The sequence below is a fragment of the Panthera uncia genome, chromosome X (assembly GCF_023721935.1).
Source record: "Panthera uncia isolate 11264 chromosome X, Puncia_PCG_1.0, whole genome shotgun sequence".
NCBI lineage: Eukaryota > Metazoa > Chordata > Mammalia > Carnivora > Felidae > Panthera > Panthera uncia.
This window is the reverse complement of record NC_064817.1, coordinates 57,963,733-57,983,294: the sequence shown is the minus strand read 5'-3', so window position 1 is coordinate 57,983,294 and position 19,562 is coordinate 57,963,733. Positions and strand designations below refer to the sequence as shown.

Genomic DNA, 19,562 nt, shown 5'->3' with positions numbered 1-19,562 from the left:
CAGTCTGACCCGATGTCTGCCCCCAGCCCACTGCTGGGGCCACAGTCAGACTGGTGTGTGCCTTCTCTTCCCCTCTCCTTGGGGCAGGATTCACTGTGGGGTGGCGTGGCCCATCTGGGCTACTTGCACACTGCCAGGCTTGTGTTGCTGGGGATCTGGCGTATTAGCTGGGGTGGGTAGGCAAGGTGCACGGGGGCTGGAGGGGCAGGCTTAGCTCGCTTCTCCTTAGGTGATCCACTTCAGGAGGAGCCCTGTGGCAGCGGGAGGGAGTCAGATCCGCTGCCGGAGGTTTGGCTCCGCAGAAGCACAGAGTTGGGTGTTTGCGCTGCGCGAGCAAGTTCCCTGGCAGGAACTGGTTCCCTTTGGGATTTTGGCTGGGGGATGGGCGGGGGAGATGGCGCTGGCGCCTTTGTTCCCCGCCAAGCTGAGCTCTGCCGTCCGGGGGCTCAGCAGCTCTCCCTCCCTTTGTCCTCCAGCCTTCCCGCTTTCCGAGCAGAGCTGTTAACTTATGACCTCCCAGATGCTAAGTCGCGCTTGCTGTCGGAACACAGTCTGTCCGGCCCCTCTGCTTTTGCCAGCCAGACTCGGGGGCTCTGCTTGGCCCGGGAGCCGCCCCTCCGCCCCGGCTCCCTCCCGCCAGTCCGTGGAGCACGCACCGCCTCGCCGCCCTTCCTACCCTCTTCCGTGGGCCTCTAGTCTGCGCTTGACTCCGGAGACTCCCTTCTGCTAATCCTCTGGCGGTTTTCTGGGTTCTTTAGGCAGGTGTAGGTGGAATCTAAGTGATTGGCAGGACGCGTTGTGAGCCCCGCGTCCTCCTACCCCGCCATCTCCCGGAACCTCCTGTATCTTTGTGTCTAGGTATAGTTTTTTGTGTGAACCTTAGTTTTCATTTCTCCAGGGTAAATATATCTTGAGAGTAGAATTTATAGGTTATGGTTAGTATATTTTTAACTCTGTAAGGAACTGCCAAACTGGTTTCCAGAATGGCTATTTTCATCTTACCACCAGCAGTGTATGAGAGTTCCAGTTGTTTCACTTCTTTGCTAACATATGATATTGTCAGGCATTTAGTGTTATCTTATGGTTTCAATATCCATTTTCCTAATGGCTGATGATGTTGAATATCTTTGCATGTGCTTGGCTGCAGGTATATATCCACTTTGGTGAAATGTTTGTTCAAGTGTTTTGTCCATTTTTAGTTGGGCCATTTTTTTTCCTGTTTAGTTTAGTGAGCTATTTATATATTCTGGATATGAGACTTTGTCAGATATATAATTTGCAATTATTTTCTCCCATCTGTAGCTTTTTATTATTTTAGAGAGAGACAGAGAGAGGGAGAGGGAGAGCACGAACAGGGGAAAGAGGGGCAGAGGGAGGGAGGGAAGGAGGGATCGAGAGAGAGAGAGAGAGAGAGAGAGACAGAATGAATCTTAAGCAGGCTCCATCCTGAGCATGGGCTCAATTTCATGACCGCAAGAGCATGACCTGAACTAAAATCCAGAGTTGGGCACTCAATCAGCTGAGCCACCCAGGTGTCCTGAATCCATCTGTAGCTTTTTTTAAAAAAAATCCCTTAATAGTATTTTACATAGAACAAGAGTTTTTAATTTTGATAGGCTTCCAGTTTATCATTTTTTCCCTTCATGGATTATGTTTTAGTTGTTAACATGTAAGAACTGTTTACCTAACTGAAGATCATTACAATTTTCTCTTGTGTTTTTTTCTAAAAGTTATATTTTTACTTTTTACGTTTATATCTATGTTCCATTGTTGAGTTAATTATTGTATCTAGTTTAGTTGAAGTTTTATCGTTTGGTCCAGTTGTTCCTACATGAAGGCTTTTCTCTCCCAATTGAATTTCCTTTGGATCCTATTGCTGCTGTAAAAACTTTTCACACTTGATAGCTTAAAACAACACAAATTCATTATTTTATAAAGGTCAAAAGTCCAAAATTAGGTTTCCTGGGTCAAAATAAAAACATTTGTCAGGGCTGTATTCCCTCCAGAGGCTCTTTGGGAAGGATCCATTTCCTTGCCCTTTCTACCTTCTAGAGGTCATCTGCATTCCTTGGCTCTTGGTCCCTTCCTCCATCTAAAAGCCAGCAGCATCTTCAGTCTTTCTGACTCTGACTCTTGGCCTCCGTATTCCTATCTTTTCTCTTGACTTTGACCCCCCCCCCCCACCTCCTTCTCATAAGGACCCTCTTGATTACACTTGGCCCACCCAGATAATTCAGGATACTCTCCCCAGCTCATATTCTCATTTAATCACATTTGCAAAGTTTGTTTTGCCATGTAAGGTATCCTCTTCACAGGTTCTGGAGATTAGTACATTAGTAGATGAAGATTTTAGGGAGCCATTATTCTCTCTCTCTCTCTCTATGTAATCATCTTTTTCTGTATTCTGTTCTTGTCCATTGATCAATGTGTATGTGTTTCTCCATTCATCAACACCACATTGACTTCACTGTTGTAGCTTTCTCTTAAGGCATAAAGATAGATTCTTCCAACGTTTTTCTTTTTAAAATTGTTTTGGCTATTCTAATTTCTTTATGTGTATATATAATTCTAGAGTAATCTTGTCTGTAGCTACAAAGAAGCCATATAGGACTTTTAAATGGATTTTTAAATCTGTAGACCAATTTGGAGAAAATTGACATCCCTACTATATTGAGTCTTCTAGTCAGTGAACATAGAATCTCTCTCCATTTACTTGAATTTCCTTTGTTTTATTTCATCTGCATTTATAGCTTTCAGCATACAGACACTGAACATGTTTCATTAGACCACTGGTTTCCAGCCAGACGTGATTTTGCTCTTGAGGGATATTTGGCACTATCTGGAGATATTTGTGATGGTCACAGTTGAGGATGAGTGTGTCACTAGCATGTAGTAGGTAGAAGTTAGGGATACTACTAAACATCCTAAAGTGCACAGAATATTTCTTCCCATAAAAAAGAATTATTTAACCCAGAATGTCCATAGTGCTGAAGATTGAGAAACCCTAGGTTAGGTTTATACTTAGGGATTTCTTTTTGGGGGGAGGGGGATTGTAATTTTTTTTATGTTGGTTTCCAGTTGTTCATTGCTAGCATATTGATACATTAATAATTATGTATTTACATTGGTCATTATATGTTGATAATTATATTGGTAAGTATTGATATATTTGGAGTTTGGTCTATCATTTTATTTTATTTTTGCCAGTTCGTCTTTCTTACTCTATTTCACCTTTCCTGCTATCTTTTGTGTTACTTAAATACATTTTACTATCCCATTTTAATTTATCTATTGTGCCTTTTAGCCTATCTCTTTGTGTAATTTTTTTTTGCAGTTACTCTACGAATTACAATAGTGGTACTTAACTTTTCACAGCTTACTTAGAATCAACATTTTACCATGTCAAGTAGAATGTAAAAACCTTACTATGCCCTATAAGTCACTTTACCTTCCCCCCTTATGTTTACAGGTTATCTTATGTATTATATCTGTATACATTGAAAACCCCATGGTCAATGATTTAACTTTTGCTTTTGTCCACCAAACATATTTTAAAGAACTTAAGAGAATAGGCTACTATATTTGCACAGATATTTAACTATTTCTGTTGGTTTTTCTTCATTCCTGATGTTCCAGATTTCCTTCTGCTTCTATTTCCCATATGTATGAAGACTTTTCTTTAGCAGTTCTTTTTTTTTTTAAGTTTATTTATTTCTTTTAAGAGAGGTGGGGGGGAATGAGCAGGGAAGGGGCAGAGAGAGAGGGAGAGAAAGATTCCCAAGTAGGCTCAGTGCTGTCAGCACAGAGCCCAACGTGGGACTCGATCTCACAAACCATGAGCCAAGATGAAGAGTCGTACGCTTAACCATCTGAGGCACCCGGGTGCTCCCCTGTAGCAGTTCTTTTAGAGGAGGTCTGCTGGTGACTAATTTTTAGTGTTCCTTAACCTGAGAACATTGTGATATTCCTTTCATTCTTGAAAGCTCGTTTTGCTAGTTATAGGATTTTAATTTGACAGTTCTTTTCTTTTACCACTTGAAAAATGTTTTGACACTTCCTGCTGGCCTCCCTGGAAATCTGGTTTCTTCAAATTGTTTTTCCCCCTATATATAATGTATTGTTTTTGTGTAGCTTCTTTTAAGATTTTTAAATTTGTTTTCAGCTTTCAGAATTTTAGTTATAATGTATCTTGAGGGGCACCTGGGTGACTCAGTTGGTTAAGCATTTGACTCTTGATTTCAGCTTGAGTCGTGACCTCAGGTCATGGGATCGAGCCCACATCAGGCTCTGTGCTGAGCATGAAGTCTGCTTAAGATTCTCTCTCTCTCTTCCTCTGCCCCTCTCTCCAGCTCACACTCTCTCATGTTCTAAAATTTAATTTCTTTGGGTTTTCCCTATTTGGAGGGGAGGTTGCTCAGCTTCTTGAATCTGTAAGTTTATGTCTTCTGCCAAATTTGGGGAATTTTTAGCCATTATTTCTTTGAATACTTTTTCCAGCTTCACACTTTCCTATTCTTCTGGGACTCTAAAAAGGAGTGATCTTTTTTTTTTTTTTTTTTAATAGTCCATAGATCCCTGAGGCCCTCCTGCCCCTTTTTAGTGTTTTCTCTCTGTTGTTCATATTCAGTAAATTTTATTGTTCTGTCTTCATGTTGACTGATTCTCTCCTTTGTCTTCTCCATTCTGCCACGGAGCCCATCCATTCAGATTTTTTTGAATTCTGCCATTTACTTTCCACTTCTAGATTTTTCATTTGGTTCTTCTTTATGTCCTCTGTTTATCTCCTGAGACATTATATATTTTGATGTTTGAAGCATGTTCATAAATGCTCCTTGAAGCACTTTTATTTTTTTAATGTTTATTTATTTTTGAGAGCGAGAGAGAGGCGCACGCGTGCATGAGTGGGGGAGGGGCAGAGAGAGGGAGACACAGAATCTGAAGCAGCTCCAGGCTGTGCGCTGTCAGCACAGAGCCCGATGTGGGGCTCAAACTCATGGACGGTGAGATCATGACCTGAGCTGAAGTCAGACACTTAACTGACTGAGCCACCCAGGTGCCCCATTGAAACACTTTTATGATGGCTATTTTGAAATCCTCATCAGATAATTCTAATATTTATGTCTGTTGATTGTATTTTCTTATTTCAAGTTGATATCTTAGTAGTCCTTGGTATAAGGAGTGATTTTTTTTTTTATTGAAATCCAGATATTTTGGGTATTATGCTATAAGATTCTGGATCTTTTTAAAATCTTTTGTTTGTTAGGAGGCCTCCTGTGACACTGTTCCAGTGAGGATGGAGTGTTGCCTCATTACTGCAGGTGGGGTTGAAAGTACAGGTTCTTACCTTCGCCTCCACTGACTCCTACAGGAAGGAACCCCTCCTGACTGCTAGGTGGGGTAGTTCAGACTTCTCAGTAGGATGAAAGACAAACTACACACCAGCAGAAAATTTTTACAAATCACATATCCAGCAAAGGCCTCTATATCTAGAAATATATAAAGAACTTTAAAATTCAATAGCAAAAACAAAAAAACAACCCAGTTCTAAAATTTGCAAAAGACACAAACAGATATTTTACAGAAGAGGATATATGGGTGGAAAATCAAAATATGAAAAGATGTTCAACATCATTGCTGTCACGGAAACAAATTAAAACCAAAAGATATCACTATACATTTATTAAAATAGTTTCAAAATAAAAAATAGTGATGATATCAAATGTTGGTGAGGATGTGGAGGAATTGGATCACTCATACTTTACTGGTGGGAATGTAAAATGGTACAGCCACTCAGAAAGGGCATGACAGTTGCCTAAAAAGTTCAGTGTAGACTTAGCAGTTGTACTCTTGGGCATTTATCCTAGAGAAATGAAAACTTATGATCACCTGTATGAAAATTTCCAAAGCATCTTTTTATTTGTAGTCCAAAACTAGAAACAACCAAAATGTCCTTCAGGGATGAATGGTTGAATAAATTCGGTACATCCATGGAATAGTACTCAGCTATAAAAGATGAGATATTGATGCATGCATCATCCTTGATCAACTTCAGGGGCATTACGCTGAGAAAAAAAAACAGGTCGATCTCAAAAGATTACAAATTATATTATTCCATGTATATAATATTCTTAAAATTACTAAACTATAAAGATCAAGAACAGATTAGTGCTTGCCAGGGGACAGGGACTGAGATGTCGGGGGAGGTGGGATGGGAGTGAATATAAAGAACTGTAGCACAAGAGATTTCTTTTGTTGTGATGGGGTAGTTCTGTATCTTGACTGTGGTGATTGTTACATGCATCTGAACATGGGATAAAATGGCGTAGGACCATTTGGTAATACATACAAACCACACACATACATGAATACACATTTAAATATGGTAGAAACTGAATACATATTTAAATATGGTAAAAGCTGAGCGAGTTCTGTAGTCTAGTTAACAGTAATGAGCCAATGTACATTTTTGGTCTTGATATTGAACTATAGCTATATCAGATGTCATCATTAGGAGATGCTGAGTGAAGGGTCGAGTCTCTTTGTACTACTTTTGCAACTTTCTGTGAGTCTACAGTTGTTTCAAAAGAAAATGTTTTTAGAAAATTCACATTTCTCTGAAATGGTTTAAGTGTAGTTCTAGTGAAAGCAGAGTATTAGGGAAAACCAGTATTTGTCACCCTCCCCATGCTCAAAATATCACAAGGCCAGTGCAGCCAATACACATGTACTAATAAAAATATCTACGCATAATATAATCCTTTCCATTTCTTTTGTGTTTTTTATTTCTTTCCTTTCTAAAATTACGTTTTTGGGAGAACTGGAAGTAATTAACAATTATTATTAGAGGTAGTACTATGTTCTTAGCATTATGCTAACTGCCTTTTTTCTGCCAATAAAAATACAGGACAGATGACATTCATATTACAAAGATGCTCCTGGGGCACCTGGGTGGCTCAGTCGGTTAAGCATCCGACTTTGGCTCAGGTCATGATCTCGTAGTCCGTGGGTTCGAGCCCTGCATGGGGCTCTGTGCTGACAGCTGAGAGCCTGGAGCCTGCTTCAGATTCTGTGTCTCCCTCTCTCACTGCCCCTTCCCCGCTCACACTCTGTCTCTCTCTGTCTCTCAAAAAATGAATCGATGTTAAAAAAAAATTGAAGATGCTCACATATTTGACCAACCCAAACACATTTTCAAGAAAGTAAAATTACACAACTTTCTTGGTGATACATTAATTAGTTTTGGTCACTATGCACTCTGGCTGTGGCAAAGATATAATAGGCTGTAAGTTATGAGAATTGCGTGCTAGCTGTAACTATCACTTTTTCTCCCACTCAAGAAATTGTATTGGAATGCAAGTGAGGGGATGTGGTCTTATTATACGGAAACCCTGGAATCAGCTATGATTTATTTAAATTATTTGTGTCATACTTTATAGCTGGTTTCAACAGCACATATGAGAGCATCCACTTTAGGGTGCAAATGTAGTAAAATAATATGGTCTCTTGCTTTATGAGCTGCTAATATGGCTATGGTATACTAGAAGAAAATTCTGAATTTCAAGTCAGTCTTGGATTTTAATCCCAGCTCTGCTGCTTCCCAGACAAGTTATTAAACCTCATGGAACCTGAGTTTCCTCAGTTACACGGATATCCATTTAATGGAATTGTTATTTCATTCAGCTTTTACCTTTGTGAAGGTACATAGCACCATACCTGATTCCTGTAGGTATTGTTCACAAAATGTTTGTTTGCCACAAAAGGTTTGTGAACTGAGGTTGAGAAGCCAGTATATCCGTGCACATTGCTCCTAGAATGTGAATGATAAATATATAATAAAAATGATAGATACTGATGTATAAACCATCAAAAAGAGGAGTTGGAAAATCGGAAGAATGTCACATGGGCTGCAAGTTTCAGAGAAGGGAATGGTATTCAGAGTGGGTTTTGAAGAATGGAGAGGCAGGTAAATCTGGCAGGTAGGCCATTTCAAGCAGAAGCAAGAGCTTGAGATTATATGATTATATAGGAATCAGAATCGACAATTTTGTCATACTTGAAACTTGCTATTATATTAGATTATATTTTAGAAGTCAGAAAAAAACTTTAAGCAATTTATCCCATACTGTTTCGTTCTTAAAAGTGTTCCAACATCTGCTGTGTATTTTAATGATATTATTGAATGAGAGTACCTGCTTGGTTGCTAGGACACTTGTACACTTTACTTCAAAATCTTGGTTGGTAAGATTTACATAGCTCTTGTCAGTTGTCAGCTAAACTTAGGCTTGTTGACAATACTTTAAATGGAATGTTTACAAGGGGTGGGATTTCATTGTTTTTGGTAAGCCTAACAGAATTGCTTTCACATGTTATTGTATATGAATTTAATTTCTTTAAAGCTTTGGCATTCTAATCAGTTTTCTATTCTTAAATGATAGTTGGTGTATTTGATACTGTAACCTTGCAGAAAATGTGAAATGTGAGTGATTGAATATTTGCCTTGAACATATGAAAGCATTATACCCATAGTTTTCATATTTTTTGGTATATTCTCATGGAGAAATAGGTTGGTTTTTAAAAGCTTAGTTTGGTATTTAGTGGGTTTTTTTTAGTATTGGAGCAAAGGAATCTTTTTAAATTTTTATTATTGAATTATAGTTGACATACAATGTCATATTAGTTTCAGGTATACGATACAGTGATTCAGTAATTGTATACATTACTCAGTGCTCACCACAATAAATGTAGTCACCATACAACATTATTACAATATTATTGATTATATTTCTTATGCTGTACTTTTCATCTCTGTGACTTATTTTGTAACTAGAAGTTTGTACCTCTTAATTCCCTTCATCTGTTTCACTAATTCCCCCACCTCTTCTCTGAACAAAGGAATCTTTTTGTGGGGCAAATAGATCTATCAGTGTTATGTGTGTGTGGCTTTTTTTTCCCCCCAATGGTGAGTCAGCCACAGAGATACTTGTAATTTATTGCTTTTGAGATACTTTTTTGCTATATAATTTTAGTTTTACTATTATTTTGGTGAACAAATAATTTTACATATTTGATTGAATGTGTATGTATGATTGAAGATATATATATATAGAACTATAGAAGATATATATATAAAGAACTATCATATAAGGCAGTTTGCCTTAAGTGCCAGAAGCTCTGTAGGATTTCAGATAATGGAGAGAGCATTTCGAGTAAATGATCAGGGATTATTTCATGGAGGCCCAAGCATTTGACTAATGCACGTAAGTTATAAATTAATATTAACATGGCAGTCAGTGTCAGGTAGGAGTCCTGAAATGACAGCTCTCCAATGCCAAAGATTTTATCTTTATAAACTAGGAAAATCATTTCAATACTAGTAAATGATTAATATCTAAACATTCCCATAAACACTAATTTAAGGTAAATACTTGTACTTTTAGAAAATATTTTGTATATGATGGATAATTGCTTTTATATTTTTAGGCCATGAATATTGTGGTTCCCTTCATGTTTAAATATGCTGTAGACAGCCTCAACCAGATGTCGGGAAACATGCTGAACCTGAGTGATGCACCAAATACAGTTGCAACCATGGCAACGGCAGTTCTGATTGGCTGTATGTGTGATTCTTTAATCTATCTACAGGTGTTGACTTTCTTCAAGAGGGTTTCATCATATTTGAGCAGATGACCTTTTTACCACAAACACAAGTTAGCATTTTGGATGTTTATCGTTTTACATGTGATTTTTGATAGGTAGTTTAAAAAAATTCTTTATGTTTTCTAAAATTCTGTAAAAACAGTTTCATTTTTTAAGTTCTAGAAAAATATAACATGAAATAAGATATTAAATTCATAATTACCACTTCTAATAGTAGTTAGTTAATAATAAATTCATAATTACCACTTCTAATAATTGTTAATAAGGTTCCTGAAAATAAGGCTAGTTATTTTCTTGTTATTGTTGTTAACTGCTTAATGGGAAATAGCTAAATAATGCTATATGTATATTAATGCTTCATTAAGTTACATTCAATAGCCTTGACACATTTACCATTTTTAAAGAACAGAATATGTTGCTTTGTTTACTCCTGCATTAGAAAGGACACTTTATGAGACTCAGGAGGTTTGAATGGGGGCATGCTTTAGTCAAGGCACTTGATTGTTCAGGATCTCGATTTTATCATTTGTTATTCGGGGGAATTGGATTAGATCAAAAAAACCTGTACAGATATTGTACATTTATCCACAATAAGGCCATGCGGGGTGCTACTTATTAAAAGTATTTAGTTGGAGGGGTACCTGGGTGGCTCAGTCAGTTAAGCATCTGACTTAGCTCAGGTCATGATCTCACAGTCCATGATTTCAAGCCCCACGTCAGGCTCTGTGCTGACAGCGCTCTCCCTCTCTCTCTGCCCCTCCCCCACTAGCACGCTGTCTCTCAAAAATAAAATAAAAACATTAAATTTTTTTAAAACTTAAAAACAAGTATTTAGTTGGAAAAAATCTTTCATCATCTGGAGTTTATAGAGGAAAATAACACTGAAAGGGATTCAGGGTGGTGGAAGGATTGGTACTCACTAGGCTAGATGCTTGCTTTCTAGGTTTCTTTTAATGGAAGTATTCTGTGATGTATTCATTTATTGTGTAAGTACTTTCTTACTTGCCATATGTTTATCATTTTTACACTCCTATGATTCGAATGTTTTCACATCCCACTTTTTCTTTTGAATGTCTTGTCAGATGGTGTATCAAGAGCTGGAGCTGCCTTTTTTAATGAAGTTCGAAATGCAGTATTTGGCAAGGTAGCCCAAAATTCAATCCGAAGAATAGCCAGAAATGTCTTTCTCCATCTTCACAACCTGGATCTGGCTTTCCATCTGAGTAGACAGACAGGAGCTTTATCAAAAGCTATTGACAGAGGGACAAGGGGTATCAGTTTTGTCCTGAGTGCTTTAGTATTTAATCTTCTTCCCATCATGTTCGAGGTGACTCTTGTCAGTGGTATTTTGGTAAGTAAAAAATTTTTCATAACAAGCTTTTATCTTACATTCTCATTGGAAGCTATTTAGTACTGGAAGCTGTAGTGCTATTGAATGCTCATGGTTTGAAAGCAAAATTCCACGGTACCAGAAGGATTATGCAGTTTATTTAATTATTTTGCTACAGGCTTCAAGGGACCATTCAAAATCTTTATCATGTTGTTATTGTAAAGAGCTGGTCACTTCTACACATAGATCAGTCATTTAGTGCTTGTAATTTTTTTGTTAATAGAGATTTTTGTATATGACTTTGGACTGGTATACTCAGATTATCTAGATTTTTATTCACCATTTATAACATTTAAGCAATTTCATATTTTGTAATTAAGACTGTATATATACATTTTATTCCTCTTAAGGCTTATTGCATTATTTTTATCCTAGCATATGACAGTAGTATCAATGTGGCAAGTGTAGTGGCTTTCTTCCCTTGTTACCTAAAGTAGCTTTTCTAAGGTATTTGATATCTCACAAAATTATTTATTTATACAATTCCCATCAACATATTTCTATTAAAATCTTTTGATTGATATTTGCTGTTACATATTATAAGCTATTTGCAAGAACAGTGACTGTTTATCATTTCTTATTTTGCCTTCTCCAGTATTATAGATGTGGTGCCCAGTTTGCATTAGTAACCCTCGGGACACTTGGTGCATACACAGCATTCACAGTTGCTGTTACACGGTGGAGGTAAAGTATTTCCTAGAGGCCAGTCAAGGTTCAGAAATTAGTTACATTTACATAGCAAAAATTTCATGCCTATGTGAATCTTTGTCTTACAGAACTAGATTTAGAATAGAGATGAACAAAGCAGATAATGATGCAGGTAATGCTGCCATAGACTCACTGCTGAATTATGAAACTGTGAAGGTAATATGTTTAATTATACTTCCTCTCCCTTTCACACTGCACAGAGATTTGTTCTGCCATTTAGCTGAATAGGTGCTGTAAGTTAGAGCTTCAGATTAGGATAGGATCTCTAAGTGTGATGAAATAATTGTACTTTATTATTTTTCTTTATTTGGAAATTCTCCTCTCTTTCCACCTCAGTTTTTGTGTGGCAACATCAGAATTTTACCTTCTGAATTAATTTGTAAGTGATGAGTATATTTAGCATCTTGATTCAGAATTAACACTAAGCTAATCAAACTGACATGTAAGGTCTTGACTGTCCCTCAGAGGACCTAGCATATAGTGATTTTCATTAATTCTCATTTATGTGTCCATTTTTCCATTTAACAAATATTCCTGAATGGTTCTTGTGTCCAAAGCACTACACTAAGTCCTGTGATGGGGAAGTGTGGTAAAAATGATTGATAAAAGGCTTGCCCTCCCAGAATTAAGTCCCGTAAATTGGGAGAATTATAGTTAAGTATGCAGTTGACTATAAAAGAAAGCATAAAGTGGTGGGGGCAATGAGAACTGTCAGTTCAATCTCAGAGGATCAGGGGAAGAAAGCTTTGTAAAGGAAGTGCCATTAACACTTTTTTTTAGATTTGGGCTTAAATTAACCAGGCCTTCAGTAAATATGCAATGAATTTTATGGACTTTTCAAATATAGTTCATTGTGGAAAACTGCAGGAGTACCATAGCTCAATGTATTGAAAGTTTTTAAAGTGGAGTATGGCAATACAAAATTGAATCCATACATAAAGTCTGATGAAAAGGATACTAATCACTTAAGAGAAAAATTATAATTGTACTTGCATGTAATAATTATTTTTGTATATTTTGTAGTATTTTAATAATGAGAACTATGAAGCACAAAGATATGATAGATTTCTGAAGACATATGAGACTGCTTCATTGAAAAGTACCTCTACTCTGGCTATGCTGAACTTTGGTCAAAGTGCTATTTTCAGTGTTGGTTTAACGGCTATTATGGTGCTCGCCAGTCAGGGAATCGTGGCAGGTAATGGATCTGCAGTTTTCACATTTATAGATGTTTTTCTTAACCTTTATAAATAAGGATTGATGAAAGGAATGTATATATTAGTCTTAGTTATAAAGCATATTCAATAAAGTGCTTTAACATCCTTGGATTACTTTCCTTTTTATATCAGAATGTGTTTTCTTAATTGTATAATAGTGGTTTTTTTTAACTTCCTTTTGTTTGACACTACAAGTTTAGCACTGGCTCCCTCATTAATTAGAACTACTGTTTATCCATTTTGTGAGGCTACGTATTGATTCTTTCAGGAGTAAATTCTTTTTTTAGCATCTGATATTTCTAATTTCTCTTGTAGACCTGGAAAGCAATGTAATTAATTTAGTGTTTAGTCCAAAGAACTAAAATGCACCACACATACTTTTTACAATTACAAGTTACATTTTAATCTTTCTATTAATTTTACATTTGCAAAACATTTCAAAAGTGAATAATGTCTCTGCCTCTTTTCTGTAATCTGCCCACTCAGTTAAGATTTATTCATTCACTGTGACCTTAATATATGGTTTCATTCCCAATCATGATACCCATTTGTTCCAATTTTTAATATATACTTAAATTTTTTTTTTCTATTTCACATTGCAAAGAAACTTGCTAGTGTCTTAGGAAGAAAGGAGAGAGATATTTAGCCATCCATTTCTATCTTCACTTAAACCATTCTTTTTTTGTGTGCGTATATTATGTATAGTGTATGGGTAGGTGGTTCCCATTCCACTTATATCAAGTTCTCTATATTCCTAAATCATGAATTAAAATGCTTTTAAATTTGCATAGACCTTAAGAGTTACTGGTTATGTGCATTTTATGCTATGAAAATTATAGCATAAATTTTTAAAATTTATTATAGTTATAGAATATTATATTCCAGACTAATAAACTTCTCTATCTTAAGCTGGAAAAGTTTATAACATCTAAAATACCTTTTTTTTCTTCTGTCAACTACATATTAAGGTACCCTTACTGTTGGAGATCTAGTAATGGTGAATGGACTGCTTTTTCAACTTTCATTGCCCCTTAACTTTCTGGGGACTGTATATAGAGAAACTAGACAAGCACTGATAGATATGAACACCTTGTTTACTCTACTCAAAGTAGACACTCGAATTAAAGTAAGTAATCTATTTAGTACCTTTTAAACAGCATGTGAGCATCATCCCATTAATAGGATTATTCTAAGGGAATATTCTTACATCACCATGTTAGCAAACCAGTTTCTTTTTTGCAGGAATTGGGGCTATGATGTGTATTAAGAGGTTGTTAGAGCTTTTACTTCCATGTTTAGAAACCTTACAATGTTAGCAAAGAATATTATACCTAGAAGCTAAATTTTGTTAACTTGAATTATTTGTACTTGCACCTGATTTACTTTTGCTAATCATGGTATAAAATGTGTGATTGCCTTTCCTCATGTCCTAAACATCCTTACTCCCCTGCCCACCATCCCTCTACCTGCCCCCCAAAATTGCTCAAAAATCAAAACATTTAGGAGTTCTTGACCTTAGTGAGGAGTTAAAAAAAAAAACTTTAAAAGCATGCTTGGAAGTGGTCTAACACTACTTATAAACCTCCCTTTTCCCCATTTTTTCCCTTTTTCTGTGAATTAGAAAATTGTCTACATAGCTGTAGTCTACATGGTATATAAAGTGGCTTTTTTTCTCTTCCCTACTAGGACAAGGCAATGGCATCTCCCATTCAGATCACACCACAGACATCTACGGTTGTCTTTGATAATGTGCATTTTGAATATGTTGAGGGGCAGAAAGTCCTTGATGGAGTATCTTTTGAAGTCCCTGCAGGAAAGAAAGTGGCCATTGTAGGAGGTAGTGGGTCAGGGTGGGTAATTTAGTTATTTATAAAATTCTACATCATTGATTGATGATTCTCAATGTAATATTTTTTCTTTATCATAAAATGATTACAGTGGTTTAAAACAGGGATTCCCTAATGCCAATAAGAGCTAATTAACCTTTTCTTGTCTTCAATTTCAGAAAAAGCACAATAGTAAGGCTGTTGTTTCGCTTCTATGAGCCTCAAAAGGGTAACATTTACCTTGCTGGTCAAAATATACAAGATGTGAGCCTGGAAAGCCTTCGGCGGGCAGTGGGAGTAGTACCTCAGGTATTTAAAAAAGGAAGAAAACCTATTTGGGGAAAAACTTACTGGGTTGGTAGATTTTTGTTAGAATAATTTGAATCCAAAGAGTATATTGCTAACTAAGTAGGAAGCATTAGACCCTACAGGTAAATTCTGTTACCAAAAAGCCTTAAAAAAATGTGAATGAAAAATCTGAATGATGGAAAAAAAATTTTTTAGATCTTAGAAAGATAGCATAATATAATGGAAAGAGCCCAGGCTAGAATCAGACAGATATGGATTCTAACCCTAGCTCTAACCCTTGTAAGTTCTGTGGTCTTGGTCCTCAGTTTATCTTTAAAGTAAGGATAATAACCATCTGTCTTATGGGATAGAATTTTTATGGATTAGAGACAATATCTATAAAGCACTAAGCACAATATCCATCACATAATGCTCAGTAATTTAAAGCTATTACTATAATTTTGAACAGTTTTTGACATAGTGAATTTATTTATTTATAAAATTTTCTTTAATATCTATTTAATTTTGAGAGAGAGATAGAGCACGAGAGGGGGAACGGCAGAGAGAGAGGGAGACCCAGATCCAAAGCAGGCTCCAGGCGTTGAGCTGTCAGCACGGAGCCCAGTTGGGGGGCTCAAACTCAAAAACCATGAGATCATGACCTGAGCCAATGTCGGACGCTTAACCAACTGAACCACCCAGGTACCCCAATGTAGTGAATTTATAAAACTTAGAAAAGCAGTTTGGTTATCTGCTTCCATGTTTATGCCTTGTTTACCACTGACTTCTTAGAACCACCTACAGTGCCTGACCCATAGCAAGCATTTAACAAATATTTGTTGAATGACTTTAGGGGAAAAATAAATTCTGAGCAAAATCTGAGAAGACAAGGATGCCTTATAGGATGTAAATTTTTCTTATGCTAAAAGCCAACAGAGAGACCCGGAAACTAGTTTCAGACTAGAATCTGAATTAAACTCCTAGGAGAACTGTAAGAAAGGGATCAGACAGGGATATGTAGCTTATAAAAGGCCTCTAAGTGATCTGACACATGCCACTCTGCCCCGTCCTCCCTCTTTTTCACTGAGAATCCCAAATGTTAGTGTGCATGAATCGCCTAGGGAGATTATTGAAATTCCAGCTCTTTCACACACCTTAATTCTAATTTAGGAGGGCTGTGTGGGGCCCAGAACCCTGCATTTTTGAATATGCTTCCTACATGATTCTGATATAGATAATTCACAATAGACTTTATGTTGAGAAACACTAACCTAAACTGTATATCAAGTGAAAATATATATGGTTAATAAAAAGACGCTGATCCTCACTGGAGGCCTTACCAATGTAAATTAAATCAACAATGGGATACCATTTTTCACCTGTCAGCAAGGATTTTAGAATTCATAATGTGCAGTTTGGGCAAGGCTGTGTAAAATGGCTAGTCTGGTGTTTGTCTGGTGTAAGTATACAGCTTTCCTGACAAGCAGCAAGAGCCAGAATAATATTCAAATCCTTTATTCCAATAATTCTGCCTCTAGGATGTTTTAGTAAGGAAATAAACAGAGATGTGAACAGATTTTTATATGCAAAGATGGTCATTACAGTATTATTTTTAATATCAGAAGTTAAAAACATATTTATAATAACAGAAGTTGAAAACAGTGTAAATATCCAAAACAATAAGTAGATGGTTAAATTATCACCATAGAATCAAGTGGCAAAAAGCCATTTATAAATGAGCTGTTTGTAAAGAATATTGAGTGTCATGGAAAAATACTAAAATAAAAGTTTGTTGAAAAAGAGGATACCAAGCAAAATATAAAATCTCAATTTTATAATATTAAAGGAATACATGTTAAGTAGAGGAGAAAGGAGAAAACACACCAAATGTTAATAGCAGTTATCACTACATGATAGGATTATGGATTATTTAATTAATTTTTATTTTACCGTATTTTTTGAATTTTCAAAGTTTCCAGATAGCATTTATTAACTCTTCTGAATATAAAATATTTAAAAATAAGTATTTTCTTTTTATAGAACTTCAAGCTTATTGGGGTTAAGTACCATCTCAATATAAAAACTTTTTTATATTAGTAGTTGGCTTAAAATGTTTAAAATATTATTTGAAGTAATACCTGAAACTCTGGGGCTGATTGTGATATTAAAGAAGATATTAATTATCTTGGTTAAGGTAAAGTAATGGAGCCATTTTATTTCATTTTACTAACTGTTGCCTTTCAACCATTTAGAGACTAAGTCAAAATAAGATGAAATATCAAATGAATGCTTGCAGTGAACTTTCTCCAAAAAATATCTATAGTGTATAAATCCTTTGTTTTCTGTGTCCAGTTTAAAAGCTTCTGAGGAACATATAACATATTCAGCCTCATTAGTAATTAGGGAAGTGCTAATTTAAACGAAAAGCAATTTTTACCCACAAAAGTAGCAACAACTGAAACTTATTAATATGCAGGCCTGTTGAGAAAACAGGGACCTGACAAACTCATAAAATATGGGTTGAAGTGTGTATACTGTTGGAGCATTTTGGAAGACAGGCAGTACTCTCAAAGGATGAATGTATGCTTCCCTTTTAACTCATCAATCTACTCCTAGGAATCCTTCTTACAGAAATACACAAGTGCACAAATTCCTATATGTAATGCTATTTTATTCCAACATTGTAGTAGCAAAAATTTGGAACCTACATTAATGTCTATCAATAGAGAAATAAATAAATACATTGTTAGTATCATACAACTATTAAAAACAGTGAGGTAGGATTACTGATGTGAACAATTTCCAGGGTATGTTAAGTGAAAAATGCAATTTATAAAATTATATATTTATAGATATAGATGCAGTATGACTCCCCTATGTGAAAAAAAAAGTGTATGGCATATAAATGTATCAAAAATCTGGATTGATATTCAATACATTGTTCGTGGTGATTAGTACTGGGGAGGGAAATGGGATTGCAGGGATGAGGGGGATGATAAAGGGGTTATATTTTACTCTTTATGTCTTTACTAAATTGTTTGAATTTTTTATAATGGATATACATGTATATGTATGTATACATAAATCTGCTCCAGGATGCTGTCCTCTTCCACAATACTATTTACTACAACCTCTTATATGGAAACATCCATGCTTCACCTGAGGAAGTGTATGCAGTGGCAAAATTAGCTGGACTCCATGATTCAATTCTTCGAATGCCACATGGATATGACACACAAGTAGGGGAACGAGGACTCAAACTTTCAGGTAATCAGATTTTAGATCTGTCCCATTGTATAGAGCCATTTTCTAGAAAATGTAATGACAGAGTACATACCGAGTGCTCATCCAGTCACTTTCAAGAAGGTCTCAGCCATCACTGCAAATAATGTTGGAAATAACTTCTCAAGTCATGCAGATGTTTTTTGTTTTGTTTTGTTTTCACTTGCAGCTGCAAACAGTAAGTACTTAATAGTAGATTACTGATATGTGCTCAGATCAGTGTTAACTTATTATCCATAATTTTAATATTAAAGGAAAGTGAAGATCATTATTCACCTGAGAAAGTACTAAGAGGAGGCAAAAGTAATTTTATAGTAAATAGTGTATCTCATCATAATTTCCTAGTTTGTTGCAGGATGTTTTCAATGCTTTAGACTTCCTTACACTTGATATACTTAACTGCTGTAGTTTCTGTACAGTTAACTTCATTTTCATGTTCTTGTTGGTTCAGTGATCAAGTAAATTTTGGGGCTTGTAGGTTTCTATTTAAGTGTTTAATAATGAGATTGCTAGGTTTAATAATCATTATCTTATAAAAACTGAATTTTTGGGGCGCCTGGGTGGCTCAGTCAGTTAAGCATCCGACTTCAGCTCAGGTCACGATCTCACGGTCCGTGAATTCAAGCCCCGCATCGGGCTCTGGGCTGGTGGCTCGGAGCCTGGAGCCTGCTTCCTATTCTGTGTCTCCCTCTCTCTCTGCCCCTCCCCCATTCATGCTCTGTCTGTCTCTGTCTCAAAAATAAATACACGTTAAAAAAAAAAACTGAATTTTTTTGGAGGATCCATAAAAATATTTTTTCACCAAAAATTATTTGAATTCCAGAAGTGTAATGCTATCTAATGCCTAAAAGTATTACTGTAACTCATAAATACACTATACCCTTTACATTTATTCTCCACTCTAGTTTAATTTAGGGAGGAAATAGGTAGATTAAGGATGGAGGTGAGGCGAAAAGAAAATGAAGAATACTCCGTGAATTTTAATGAGTCCCCATTTGTTTTCATTACAAACTGGTTTCATTTATTCACAACATTGATTAGGTACATACTATGTACAAGCTAATATGCTAAATGATTTAAGAGTTAAAAAGATGAAGCAAAAACGGACTTGCTCTCAAGGAATTTGCAGTCCATTAGAAAGTTTTGATCTAGGTTTAGGAAATGTTAAGCAAAGATTGTTTTCAAGTTAGGTTG

At 36.1% G+C, this 19,562-nt stretch overlaps 1 protein-coding gene across 2 annotated transcripts in view; it reads left to right on the top strand.

Moving 5' to 3' along the window:
• Nucleotides 1-19,562, top strand: part of ABCB7 (ATP binding cassette subfamily B member 7) — a 149,635-nt gene that overhangs the window by 101,278 nt on the left and 28,795 nt on the right. For both annotated transcript variants that reach the window (XM_049644676.1, XM_049644677.1), the window contains exons 5-13: nt 9,481-9,613; nt 10,740-11,008; nt 11,643-11,731; nt 11,824-11,911; nt 12,779-12,953; nt 13,941-14,098; nt 14,659-14,822; nt 14,978-15,107; nt 18,182-18,353. In XM_049644676.1, the coding sequence (XP_049500633.1) occupies nt 9,481-9,613; nt 10,740-11,008; nt 11,643-11,731; nt 11,824-11,911; nt 12,779-12,953; nt 13,941-14,098; nt 14,659-14,822; nt 14,978-15,107; nt 18,182-18,353 (1,378 nt within the window). The remainder of the gene's footprint in view (nt 1-9,480; nt 9,614-10,739; nt 11,009-11,642; nt 11,732-11,823; nt 11,912-12,778; nt 12,954-13,940; nt 14,099-14,658; nt 14,823-14,977; nt 15,108-18,181; nt 18,354-19,562) is intronic.